Source organism: Tinamus guttatus, unplaced genomic scaffold (assembly GCF_059628265.1).
Source record: "Tinamus guttatus ecotype Peru unplaced genomic scaffold, ASM5962826v1 Tinamus_guttatus_pri_ptg000060l, whole genome shotgun sequence".
NCBI classification, from domain to species: Eukaryota; Metazoa; Chordata; class Aves; order Tinamiformes; family Tinamidae; genus Tinamus; species Tinamus guttatus.
Window position 1 is genome coordinate 1,314,594 of NW_028288594.1, and position 13,846 is coordinate 1,328,439.

At 42.8% G+C, this 13,846-nt stretch overlaps 1 protein-coding gene across 1 annotated transcript in view; it reads left to right on the forward strand.

Moving 5' to 3' along the window:
• Window positions 1-12,961, forward strand: part of ABCB11 (ATP binding cassette subfamily B member 11) — a 34,671-nt gene extending 21,710 nt beyond the window's left edge. The window contains exons 19-28 of the mRNA XM_088519450.1: window positions 629-793; window positions 6,228-6,332; window positions 6,426-6,587; window positions 7,262-7,465; window positions 8,466-8,707; window positions 8,820-8,976; window positions 9,895-10,092; window positions 10,891-11,097; window positions 11,936-12,082; window positions 12,737-12,961. Coding sequence (XP_088375576.1) covers window positions 629-793; window positions 6,228-6,332; window positions 6,426-6,587; window positions 7,262-7,465; window positions 8,466-8,707; window positions 8,820-8,976; window positions 9,895-10,092; window positions 10,891-11,097; window positions 11,936-12,082; window positions 12,737-12,937 — 1,788 coding nt within the window. The 3' untranslated portion in view covers window positions 12,938-12,961. The remainder of the gene's footprint in view (window positions 1-628; window positions 794-6,227; window positions 6,333-6,425; window positions 6,588-7,261; window positions 7,466-8,465; window positions 8,708-8,819; window positions 8,977-9,894; window positions 10,093-10,890; window positions 11,098-11,935; window positions 12,083-12,736) is intronic.
• The last annotated feature ends 885 nt before the right edge of the window (window positions 12,962-13,846 follow it).

The window sequence follows — 13,846 nt, forward strand, 5'->3', positions numbered from 1 at the left end:
GAGAATTGTTCACATAGTCTGAGAATGCTTCACATAAAGGAGGCATAATCGACATGTATAAAGCTTGGCTGTAGAGAGCATTCTCAGACTTTCTTTGTTGTAATTATACTTAGTGTCTGTTTGATGAAAAGTCTGATCAGTGCCTTCACCCACACTATTTTAAAATAGTACTTAAGAGTGTCATGAGTGACCTAGAACATTCCCTTGTGAGGAAAGAGTTTAAATTTTGCTAGTGGGTATTGCATTGCACTTCATCTGAAAGTAACAGGGAAGAGCCTAAGTTTCAGTAGATGAACGTCTTAAGCAGGTTGTAATTAACCCCTTCATTTGGAATCAGTAGAACTGCACAAGCTATGCTTCCCTTTTTCTCCAGGAATGACAGAGGTAATGTTTTACATAACACTCTTGTGACTCCCTAATCCTAAAAAAGAATTCAAGTCTGCAGGCAGGACTCATCATGGTTCCTTCCTATGCAAAGCCAGAAAAGCTTTTTGTTACTGGAGGCAACCATTTAATAAAGTACCTGTATCCTTTATTTTACCTCACTAACAAAGGGAAAACATCACCAAGAATTCTTCCCCACCTCCTGCCCCGTAAATGTAACTTTTTTTTTTTTTTTTTTTTTTAGGAATCTGTTGCTATGGCTGAAGATGATGTGAAGCCTGTGTCATTTCTCAGGATTTTGAAATACAATGCTTCAGAATGGCCATACATGGTGCTTGGATCTCTGGGAGCAGCTATGAATGGAGCACTCAGTCCACTCTATGCTTTGCTGTTCAGTCAGATTCTTGGGGTATGTTATGCTAATAGGTTTATTTTTTATAATAGGTGTATTTTTGCTCTTAAGCAAAGGGGAACAAAGGATCCTGTGAGGCAGACCTGGATATGTTTTGCACAAGTCTTTCAACCTTGTTTAGTAAATCACAGAATGACAGAATGGTTGAGGTTGGAAATAAAGTCAAACCCCCTTGCTCAAGCAGAGCGATTAAGCAAGGGCACCCTAGGGCCACCTAGGGCACATTGCACAGGATCTTTTCCAGGTGGGTTTTGAATGTCTCCAGAGAAGGAGACTCCACAACCTCTTTGGGCAACCTGTTCCAGTGATCTGTCACCCTCACAATCAAGAATTTTTTCCTCATACTCACAGGGAGATTCCTGTGTTTCAGTTTGTGTCCATTGCCTCTTGTCCTGTCACTCGGCACTACTGAGTAGAGCCTGGCCCTATCCTTAATGTTCTCCCTTAAGGTATTTGTTTACATTGAGAAGATCCCCTCTCAGTCTTCTTCTCTCCATGCTGAACACACCCAGCTCTCAGTCTTTTCTCATATGAAGGATGTTCCAGTCTCCAAATTATCTTGTCCCTATCTCCAGTAGTTCCATGTCTCTCTTGTACTGGGAAACCCAGAATTGGACCCATCAGGGCTGAGCAGAGGAGGTGAGGGGATCACCTCCCTCCTTAAAGGGAGTAGAATCATTAGTGTTAGTCATATGTGCTTCTTTTTCCCCTCTCGTTCACTTTCCAGGAACTCTTGGGAATGGGTTTTAGTACGTGCCTATGCTGTTTATTTTAGATGAGGCAAGGTACAGCAAGGAGGGAGATGTGCTGAAGTACCTCCATACCAGACTACATTCTACAAACTTGGCCAGGCTCTGAGAAAGCTTTGGATCAGATCCCAAAGATTCTGACCTCTGTGTTTATCAAACTATGGGAACATGCAGTTCTGCTGCCATCTCTCAGAAAATGCCTTGGGAGAGGTGGACTATTGTAACAGGATTCACAGCTGCCAGCAAAAAGCACTTGTGTCAGGAAATAGGAATGTGTTTTAAACCCTGGTGTTCGTTGAAGGATGTTACCATCAAAATCCACAGCATTGCTTGAAATTTTTCCAGAGGTCAGCTGTGCCTGATTTCCCTTCAAAAGCCTGCCAAAACAGAAAGAGGAGATGCCCTCCCCCTTTTGCAACGTAGCTTTTGGTGAAAACATTGGCCAAGTTAGTGGGTGGCAGGAGGGAGGCCTAAAGAGATTCAGCACTGTTCTATCTAATGCCTATGTCAGTAACCTAATTTCCAAGAATCAGTAGGATTTCTTCTACTCTCTGTTGAACCTGTTTTTAATGTGAGTAACATAAGAGCATATTCACTGGGAATGACTCTATAGTTTTGCAGTTTGGGTACCACTTGAGACTGTAAAACTTGCGTGTGATCCCCATTTAATTGTTTAAGTCAGGCTAGATATGTAGGTGTGTGCAAGGAATGCATAGCCTAAAAGGTAGGCACTGTTCTACAAAGCAGAACTTCAAATCCTTTCAGGCAGGAAAGAGTGAGCGAATCATGTAGCGTAGGTTAGAAAAGGGCTGAGAAAATAATAATATTGTTTGCAATCTATTAAAGATTGACCTCATGTTGCTGGTGATTTTGAGGCATTGTTTTGTTATGAATAAAGGCTTAGCCATTCCTCTCTAGAAAGTTATTCCAATTAAGTCATTTCTCAGAATGTTATTTATGAATCATATTTACTTGCAGCTTGATGTTTCCTCTCTAAAATGCAGGGACAAGCAGATTAGGAGACATTCCAGTTGATCCCCTACCTGAACAATGTGCTTGGCCTTTTAGCCATCTCTGAACACTCTTTAGGTGGCTAAACCTCAAGCTAATGACTATGGCTTTCACTAGGTAGCAGAAGAGGTACTGCTGTGTCTGTTCTGTAATGGCTCTAATCTTAATCCGCTTTGAGAGTTAGGTTTGCCAAACAGAGTTCTGGGCCTGAAGTCATCCTCTAAGATATTGGTGCATTCTTTGAAAAACCCTTTCTTGAAATCTGAATCTCTGAGAGGAGAGAGTTTGCAAAGTAAAACTAGGCCACATCAAACACAAACAAAATTCAACATCTGTGTTTTATTATCCCTAACTTCAATCAATTTTTGTCAAGGCAGGCAGATGGAATATGCATCTGCCTTCCAAGTGTTATTTGAATATCTTCAGTGAGGTAGTGGCTTGTGCTGTGGGAGCAAGACAGTCGAGGAAGTGAGGCTGTGGAATGAAAAAGGTTTAGCAAAGTCTGGCTTTGAGGTTCTTGGAAATTAGACTGCAAAAGTGAATGAAGCACTGGGCAATACTGGGTCTGTTGTCTTAGCAGTTTAGTTCAAATCTTTGAAACAAATTTCTCAGTTGTTCCTGTTTACTATACTTTGGCTCCCATGGAGGAATAGTCTCAGAGCACAAGAAATGAATTCTTTTCCATTAAAACTGAACTGGAGTCTAGATCATGTAACACCAGCTCTTTGTTTTTATTGACCTGATGCTGTTTCCCATTCTACATGCTAATATAGCCAATGTTGTTCTTTTATAATCAAGATCATAGTTCAAGAATATAGTTGAGCATGTTAGGGTGACCACAGAACTGGCTAGTTAAGTTTTACAGGACATAATTTCAGGGAAAAAGATCCTCTGTTTGCAGCATAGTGATCTCTTCCTCACCAATCCACTTCTGCTTATTTAGGGCAGTGATGAGGAGACCTGCACTGGGCTCCTAACCTCCCTCTTTAGGGTGAGTGTGAGCTTGTGCTTCAGGAAGGCTGGTGTGCTCTCCTGGATGTAGGGCTTGCATTAAGAGCCCCTGTCTGACTCATAATGGGCTGCACCAGAGACCTCCCGGGTGCCTCCCAGGCCCTGGGATTCTCCCAGCCTTTACCTAGGAGCAACAGAGAGCCTGGCCACTGGGCAGGGGCCTTTCACAGCATCTTTCTTGCTTAACAGAAAGCAGTGGAGCTGCTTTGAATGTGAGTGATACAAGCAGAACATGAAAGAAGGGAAGATTCACTGCACCCTCCTCTTTCATGAACACCCCAGCCCCAATCTCCAGAAAACCATGCACAACTTTTTACATTATTGAAATGAAGACTCCTACTTCTCACCTAACACCTAACCATGCAGAAGCAATGAACTCAAGTGTATTTATAAGAAGCGTAAATACTGGGACTCGCCCCAATGTCCCTGGGCAGGCGTCTTCCTTTGTTTGTCTTTGCCTCTCCAGTGTTCAGTCTCGTATTTATTTGGCACTTCTGCATTTAATTAGGAAATTTCACAGTGGGGGAAAAAATGATGAGTTCCATTAATGTATGGGATCATGCCAACTGTGCAGAGAGAACATACAAGTAACTTGCACAAAGCCATCAGTACCTTTGGAGAGTAAAGTGTTTTTCACCTCAGTTTGTATTTATTAGCTTTGTATTTATCAAGATCCTTCACACAGTGTTTATCACGTTGTTTGTAGTCTTAGTCATTAAATTTTCTACTCACTTCAGTAGAGATTTTGCTGATGATCCTTGATACAAAGGGGTACTGTAGTGGTGTAATTAATGTCTAGTACATGATGAGTAGCTACTCCCATGGTTATGTTTAGATTTTGTGTACCATGATGATACAGAAAATGCCATTCTGGCAGTTCTCAAATAGAGAGTCTTTGCAGCATTCAGTGCACATGACACTGCAGCCACCTTCTTGTGCCTCATTCAGTTCCAATGTTTAACAGGAATGCTGCCTGCAAAAACCACAACAAAATCAATCACAGCCCCACACCCTAAAGTGTTTCTTTAGTTACTTACGGTATAAAGACAAAAGCTGCTCACAGCCAGTCGAGAATCATAATGAATTACTGAAGGTGGAATGGATTTCATCAAGGAGATAGGAAGAGCAGACACTTTTGTTATATTCTCATTATGATGAGTTAAAATAAGAGATTTGCATCAAAACATATGGGTAATTTTCTTTAAATGAAGATTAGCCTGAAGAACCATATGCCTAACTACTGATACTGATACTTTGGCCTGGAGCAGACCAGAGCTTGAAACACTAAATGTTATTTCAATATTAACATTTTGGACTTTGCGGGATTTATTTTGTTGACTGATGTATAAATTTGAAAAAAAACTTTTGAAGTAGAATTCCTAGTAGAGAATAGTTATTTCTTTTTCTCAATTTCATGCTCTAATTTCTCTCAATAATCTTAATGTATAGATAATTTTGAACTGTAAGTAATTTGGGCTAACCTTTTAAGGCTTGGACTTTAGTTTGTTTTTGTAATTTTTTTTATATATAGCAGGTGTAATGGAAGTTCAATATGTGCCTTCTGTTGTCAGATATTTCCCTGAAGTAATTTAGAATGGTTTTGTTCTTAGTAAAGGTCAAATGCGTAGATTATTTTAGCTGTACCTTAAAGACAAGAGAGAAGTACAGGCATGAGCTGTGGTTCATACCTCTGAGCAGCAAAAGGAGTTTAGTCAGTTCGGGTCAGCTCGCTGACCTGCGTTCCAGGTGCTGAAAAATGTCAGATACAAAGAATGAGAGATAAAAGGGCAATGCCATGAAGACTGGGAGAAGCAGGGCAGGAGTCTAGTTCAAGCACTAATGATGATGATTCTTGAGTCCTCTGCAGGAAGGGAATAGCTCCTACCACACTGGTGCAGCAGAGGAGAGGGGGTTCCACTTGAAGCCTTAAAGCCACTTGAAGCAATTAGAACAGCTTCGGTGGGAGCTGTGTGAGGAGAGTCACCCCGGGGTGTATTCAGGTGCTTGGTTTGTGTGGCCTCGTGAGGTAGCACCTGCCCAGAGAAAGGAGCTCACGGAGCTGCTGCACCGCTGCTTCTCTCTACGCCGTTTATTCCATTGCTGTTCTCTGGCTATCAGGCTGGACCTTGTTTACAGGGAGAGATGACTGATAACTAAACCTAGTATGGGCAGCAAGTAAAAGTAGTATGTGCAATCAGTAAGTGTGATACAGTTTTTTTTATTAGGAGTTAAAAATCATTATGGGGTGCCCAGATGTAGTTTAGGAAAATCCGGGGTGCGTGTGTCACAGCCGTGCCTTAAACGCTGCAGGCCGGGAATCCCAGCCTTGCACTGGAGCCTCCTTGCGGGCTGCACTTAGTGGCAGTGATAGGGAGAGATGTGGGGTGCCAGGGGCAGTCTTTTCTTTGGTTCTTTCCATTTGCTGGCCTGTATTTCTTCCTGTCAGTCTTTCTGTCACTCTGCCTGTTGTGAATCACGCTCTTGGGAAGCTGCCACTATATGAAGAACTTCAGAGTCTAAATTCCTGAAAATGCCACCCACAAGTTAAGTGCATGGAACCAAATTCTGTCATGTCCCGTTGCAGATGTTGACCTAACTTGTAAGTTCTGTTTCCCCCATTTACATGAATCTAATACCGTGCCCCCCATTTTTTTTTAAAGACCTTTTCCATTCTCGATGAAGAGGAACAAAGAAGACAGATCAACGGTGTCTGCTTGCTCTTTCTCATTGTTGGGCTTGTATCATTTCTAACACAATTTGCACAGGTAATATCAGTCCAACGTAGGTCAATATTGTTTCTCATCTCTTTTACTGTATGCGTACCTTTCTGAACAATAACAGTGTTTATTCTAATGCAGGGATACACTTTCGCCAAGTCTGGTGAGCTGCTTACGAGACGGCTAAGGAAGATTGGCTTCCAGGCTATGCTAGGACAAGAGATTGGTTGGTTTGATGACCAGAGAAACAGCCCTGGTGCTTTGACTACAAGACTTGCAACAGATGCATCACAAGTTCAAGGGGTAAGACATGATATAATGAGATATAATAGGGACTGCTTTATTAGCGCTAAGTCAAGGCCTATTTTGGCCCTAAAATGACTGCAAATTGTTACAAAGAATAGTGTTCTTTTAAAGTACATGAGGGAAAGGTGATTGAGTGACCATAAAGATTATATCAAGGATAGTAGTTAAAATTTATCCCTAAAAGACAGTGATTTTAATTCATCAGTTCTCCCTGATGTTTCTTACTGATTTTAGCATAGCTGAGACTTTACTGTGTTAATAGTTAAGTTGCAAAAGGTTTCTGTTTGTTCTTTAAGTCAATAGATAAATATATGGGCTAAACAAAACATTCAGAAGGAATTCCTCCAGAAACCCTGAGGATTTATTTAAACAGATGCTCTTTGCTAGTATCATTAGCAACAAATTTCTTCACATCTCCTTGGAAAGTTTGGTTGGCAAAAGAGGGTCTGAGATTTGCATTCCTTCTCTTGATGCAATTAAAGGGAAACAATGTATCTAAACTGACCGAATTCTAGTGCTGTCTGCAGCCATTGGTGCCTTATGTTATTTTAATGATATTTAGAGTTTTCATAAGGTTTAGAGGAAGATTTTTTTAAGATTATTGAAGTTACTACTGGAGTACAAACCAATTATTTCCTTTTTTTTTTTTTTTTTTTTTTTCTTCTTTGAAGGCAACTGGATCCCAGATAGGAATGATTGTCAATTCCTTTGCCAATGTTGGAGTGGCCATCATCATTGCTTTCTACTTCAGCTGGAAGTTGAGTTTAGTTATAATGTGTTTCCTACCATTTTTGGCATTATCTGGAGCTATACAGGCCAGAATGCTGACAGGATTTGCCTCTCAGGACAAGAAGGCTCTGGAAGCTACTGGACGGGTAACATTGTTTAGAAACTAATTTATATTCACACCCCAGAGAGTTGAAAGTCAGGAATTTGGGACCATCGTAATTCAAATGTAACAGAACTGGCAAAAATTTGCAAAGAAGTTGTAGTATTTCAGCTTGCGAAGCCATCAGCATGTCACTGGGAGTTCCCTCCTGTAAAAACACTCACAGCTGGTCAGAACAGCTGTTCAACAGTAACCTGCTGTTCAAAAGGCATTAGACCTACATGCTCAACACAGATCTTTCTGGTCAGTTGGCTTCATTGCTGTTGGGTTTTGCTTAAATACTGTTTGGTGGTTCCCTGTGATTCTGATGTGCTCAGAGAGCAGGGACACCCGTTCACTCAGAAATCATCACACTGCAGATTTTGGCACTGAATAACAAATCGGTGCGTTGAATTTACAGAGAATAGGGAGAACTGGTTCTTCAGTAAATCTTGTAGTTTAGCAGCTTTCCTAGCAATTTGTGATGCCTCTCTGAGGGCTTGAGAATAGATTTCTGGGGAGAGAGACGAGGAAGAAATGAGTGTCCTAACCAATTTTGTTTTAAAGAGAAGTAGCATTTGTCAAAATTAAATTATCTGTTCTTCCATTCAGCTAGAGATTGTTGCTACTGAGAAGCGAATCTTGGAAATATTTGAGTGTATTTCAGAACAGCATTGTCCTGTAATGAGGGAGATGCACAAAATCAAGTGCCACTTATTCACACTGTGTGAAAATAAGTTACATGTGAGAGAGCTTGATTTTCTGAGCGTGTTTACAGTAGCTTGCTCTAGAAAAGCAAATAGAGTTTTGTTGTTGTGGATGTAGCAGATGTTGCTTGCAGTAAAGTTGCTCTTTAGGTTGGCAATTATACCTGAAAGTATTTATGTATGGCATTAGTGCAGAGTGGATACGTGAAAGAACTGTGTATTTGTGGGAGGGAGCATGCTGCTTTTTAAAAGTGCAAATTAGGAGATTTTACTTGTGTTTTTTTTTTTTTTTTTTTCCAGATTTCCAGTGAAGCCCTCGCTAACATCAGGACTGTGGCTGGGATAGGAAAGGAGAAGATGTTTATTGATAGTTATGAGAAGCACCTGGAAATACCCTATAGAGCTGCAATCAAAAAAGCGAATGTTTATGGGCTCTGCTTTGGCTTTGCCCAGTGTATCGTGTTCATAGCCAATTCGGTCTCTTACCGATACGGAGGGTTCCTGGTGGACGCTGAAGGGCTCCACTACAGCTCTGTGTTCAGGTGGGCGCGTGCCTGGAGCCAGGAGGCTCCGCGCGCGGCTCCTCGGAGCGGCGGCTCCTCGGAGCGGCGCCTCCCAGCATCTCCCAGGACCAACGTTCTCCCTTTCCCGCAGGGTCATCTCTGCGATTGTGACCAGTGGAACTGCCCTGGGAAGAGCTTCTTCCTATACTCCAAATTATGCCAAAGCCAAAACATCTGCTGCCCGTTTTTTTCAGTTGGTTGATCGGATTCCTAAAATCAGTGTGTACAGCGATAAAGGAGAAAAATGGGTGAGCGTGGAGATGAGTAATAGGAGGTGTCATTCAGCTCAGCACTGCGCTGAACTTGCAGTAACAACTTTGTTGCTCTTTTTAAAGCAGTGAGCTCTGCACTAGACAGTAATGTAAAGTGCAGCTATTAGGAATTTCTCAGTCTAACACTCTTAGAAATTGGAATAGGTCCAATTTGGATGACTCATGCAATAGCATACTTTTTATTTCTGTTCGACAGTTTTCAAATAAATCTGATCACAACTGGTTTACAAGGGATATTTTTCAGTTTAACATCATGAAGTTGAGAGTGTTCAAGAGGAAAATCATTTCAGTCAGACAAAATAAAAATTCTCAATTTTGGATTGAATTGAAAAGTTAAAACCATAAGATTCAGATAACATTTTTCTCTTTAAACTTTTGCAAAATTAAAGGAATTCTTAAAATATTTCTACAAATTAAATACATTAAATATTTTGCTTTGAACTATGAAAATAAAACACATCAATTCCCTCTCAGGAATTTCTGAAAGGATTAATAATTCAGTGAAAATTAGAAAATTGATCTGAATTCACATGTTGTCTTATTTCACATGCTGAAAAAAAATGTCTTTTTAATCAGAAAAAAATCTTTTGCATATGAATGTCTTTGCACCATCATCAAATTTGGGCTTACATAGAGTCTGTGCTAAAATAAATAATTTACAAGATAGTGCCATTTCCTGACAATGAAGTATCAGTCAAGCAACAATGTTATGACTAATGGCTTCCCCTCTAGGACAGCCCTGCCCATAAGTCCTTGAGTTTCTGGACTGATTTCATGATTACTGGTGTCACTTTTTAAATAACAGATGCGAGAATGAAATTTGAGGAGTTGTTGTTTTGTACTTTACAACTCAGTTTTGTTCTCACTGTAGCTTCTCTTTCATTCCTTCACCAGGACGATTTCAAAGGCAGCATTGAATTCCGTAACTGTAAATTCACATACCCGTCTCGGCCTGATACTCAGGTGCTGAAGGGCCTCTCCATAGCTGTGCAGCCCGGGCAGACCCTGGCGTTCGTTGGCAGCAGTGGCTGTGGGAAGAGCACCAGCGTGCAGCTCCTGGAGCGCTTCTACGACCCCGAGCACGGCGCCGTGGTAAGCGGAGGGGCCGCTCTCCCCAGCGGGGTTGCGGGGAGTCCTTGGCAGCGCACGCAGCCGGCCGGGGGGCCCGGGCCTGTGCAGCCACAGCCGGCGCTTCCGCCACGTCCTAAACAAAGCGGGTGCTCCTGGCACGTCGGCGCTGCCATCTCCGGTGCGCTGGGGCAAGGGGAGAGTTAAGCGCCGCAGGCCTCAGCTGCAGCACGGTGTGGGCTGCAGCGCTCCCCTTGGCAGCTCCTCTGCTAAACACACAGCGGGCGGCTGCCATGGTGGGAGCACAGGCAGTCGAGCCTTATGTGAGCCACAGGGAGGCTGCAATATCCCTAAAGAATTCCAACGTGTAGCTTCTTTGCAGGTTCAACTTGGCTGGCTTCATCTCCCAGCCACTCAATTACTGATAGCTTAAACAACATTTTTATCTTTCCCCCACATAAATACTTAACCAGTTGGAATTCTTTTTCTTTAGAAAAAAATGTGTGGCAATTATTAAGCCAGGAATCCAGCAAAGCATGTGTCTGTGTTGAAGCAGCTAAATAATTCGGTAGGCCTTAAGGTTAAGCAAATGATTTAGTGTCTGTCTGAATCACCAATGTACACAGGAAAAAAAAATAATTTGCCATGTGCAAAGAAGGCAAATGTAAGCAGATTCTGCAAATTAGATCAGTCTTGTTTGCATTTTGGTAATAAGGCCATGTTTTAAAACTGTAGGAATCATTTAGTTTCATTGTGAATTATTTGTATTTGGAAAGTGTTGTTCTGGAATGATATTTCAAGTTCTCTTCTATTTTCTGGTAGTTAATAGATGGACATGACACCAAGAAAGTAAACGTTGAATTTCTTAGATCAAAAATTGGAGTAGTGTCCCAGGAGCCCGTGTTATTTGACTGTAGCATTGCTGATAATATTAAATATGGCAGTACCACCAAAGAGCCGACGATGGAGCAGGTCGTGGAGGCAGCCCGGAAGGCGCAGCTGCACGACTTCGTCATGGCACTGCCGCAGGTGAGTGCCCCAGCGGGCACCCAGTGCGCGGTGCGGAGCGCGGAGCGTGCCCCGGCAGGGCTGGCTGGAGCCACCTGCACCGGGGCTGCGCCGGGGCTGCACCGGGGCTGGCTGCAGGAGCTGCACCGGGGCTGCGCCCCGGGGCTGGCTGGAGCCACCTGCAGTAGCTGCGCCCTTCCCCGACGTCCAGCTCCCACAGGTGGCCCACGGCGAGCAAAGCTGGGGCACAAGCATGTGTTAGGGTTGTGAAAGTTTGGGTGTGAGTTGGTGGTGGTGGACAACTCTGAAATAGGAGAAAAGGAAAGATTTTTCAAAGCAATGGACAGGAAAGAAGAGGAAGCTCAGTTTAGTGGTCAAAGCATGACTCTGAGGTAGGAAGTATAAATCCTGTTTGTGGCTATGGCAGGTGTGCCTTGTGACGAGGGCATGATACTTGCATTAAAGTACTTAAATACATTTAAATTGTAAAGATAAACATAAAATGTATAAATACAGTTTAGGTGCCCAAATAGAACACTGGTCCATATAATTCCTCAGCTGCTTTCAGCCTCTTCCCCCAGATCTACTTTTGCCTCATACAAATTAGCCATGATCTTACTACGAGATTTTTCTTCTTTTTTCTTTTCATTCCCACCATTATACTGCCTGGGCCCCCATGTCATGTGGACTGCATGTCAAGGTTCAAAAATATCCCCACAAGCATGAATGTTTCACCTTTTTGAGGAAGAAACTATCGTGGTTAGAACTCTTGTCTCCCTCCTACTCCTGTTCCTTCAGTTTGCATACACATCTGTTTGCTCACATCTAAATAAAATCTTCTTTTTTTTATATTTTTCAGAAATACGAAACTATGGTTGGGGCTCAGGGCTCCCAGCTGTCCCGTGGGCAGAAGCAACGCATTGCTATAGCAAGGGCCATCATACGCGATCCTAAAATTTTGTTACTGGATGAAGCTACATCTGCCTTAGACACAGAAAGTGAAAAGGTAAATATGTGGTGAAAAGAAACGTGGGAGTGCTAATAGAGTGACTTGCGAGGCCCTTGTCTGTGCTGTAGACACTGTACCCTACACAGACATACCCTTACGACCTAAACGTTATTCCACACTCTTAATTCAGAACCATAACTTTAATAATCTCTATGGAAAAATCCAGGAAGCAGAACTATAAATATAATAGCCAGCTATGCATACTCACACTGTGGGTTTGAAAGCTTGCGGTAGGAATGTTTCACAAATGCAGCTTCTACGCGCCAAAAAAAACAAAGGTTATTCTAACGTATGAATGAGGCACGAAGATGCAGTGACAGGCCAAAACCTCAGGCGTGAATTTGCTTGGTTTGGTAATACTCAAGAGATCAGAGAAATGCTGGGAGCTTAAAAACATATCTGTGCCAACAGTTTAAATTCTACTGCTGTATTTATCTATCCTTTCCTTGTATTGGTGTTAGACTAAGCTTATGATCCTGCCAAAAAAAAAAAAAATAACATCAACCATTAATATCAGGTTTGATTTAGCCTCACAGTCACTTTTAAAAGTGCTGCATGATGGAGTTAATTAACCAGAACCAATCGGGTTTCTCTGGCTGAGCCTCATGCTGATGCACCCATTTTCATGACTCCTTTGTGTGTTGCCTTTAGACAGTGCAGGCAGCGCTGGACAAGGCCAGGGAAGGGCGAACCTGCATCGTCATTGCCCACCGCCTGTCCACCATCCAGAACTCCAACGTCATCGCTGTCATGTCGCAAGGCATCATCGTTGAACAGGGCACTCATGATGAACTAATGGCCAAGGAAGGAGCTTATTACAAGCTTGTCACCACCGGAGCCCCAATTAGCTGAATTACTGCAATGCTAACTTTGAGTTGCTTTCTGCCTCTGAACAAGTACTCTGTGGTAGGTATGTGTATGTCAGTACCCTAGTGTATTATAAAGTAAGTGCTACGCCATTGGTCGGTGGTACCTAACCTATGTAGCCTTCTGGAACAAGCGAAGCCTAGCAGGCCATATGCAGGGAACTATGCATAGGTACGTCAGCCTCCTGCTAAGGGTAAGAAAGCCTGAAAGTAGGAGAGCTTGTTGGTGAGTGGGGGTATTGCCACTGCTTGCAGTCAGACTGCCAGGTCCTGCATGTAGCCTCAGGGAGGCCTCTGCTCTGGTGAGGTGGAAGGCGCCAGCTCTCTGGGTAAGCTCTGTGGATGGAGTGATGCCGAGAAGGCAGCCGCTGTCCCTGACGTTCTGGCTTGCAGATGGCTACCACAGACACTGTTCGAGTGGCTGCAGCTCTCCCCCTTCCATAGCCTCCTACATCAGCTGCGCTGCTGCGGGGGGACTGGCTCCCCCGGGGTGCTCCTACACCCTGGGAAGCCCAGAGCTTGATGTAGCAGCACCCCTGTGCCAAAACCATTAGGTGTTTCTGGAAAAGCAGCTCCACTGCAGCGAGCAAGGCAGTCAAGAGGAACAGAAGCTCTTAAGGCTCGTTTCCCCTTCACTCATCACTGTGATCAAAGCTGTCAGCTATGTTTGAATATGAATAAATGCTTTATTTCAATCAATGTAAACTTCTACTGTTAATCTTCACTGTTATTTAAATCTCTTCCATTGAGCGGGTGATGGATAATATCCTCTTTCATTTTGGGGAAGGCAAGACTGAGAGATATCTTTTAGAAAGACCATAAATATTCTGAAAAGGTGGAATAAAAATAGGAATTAGCCACAGCTAGCTGTTTGTTTACATTAGGTGCAGTAGAT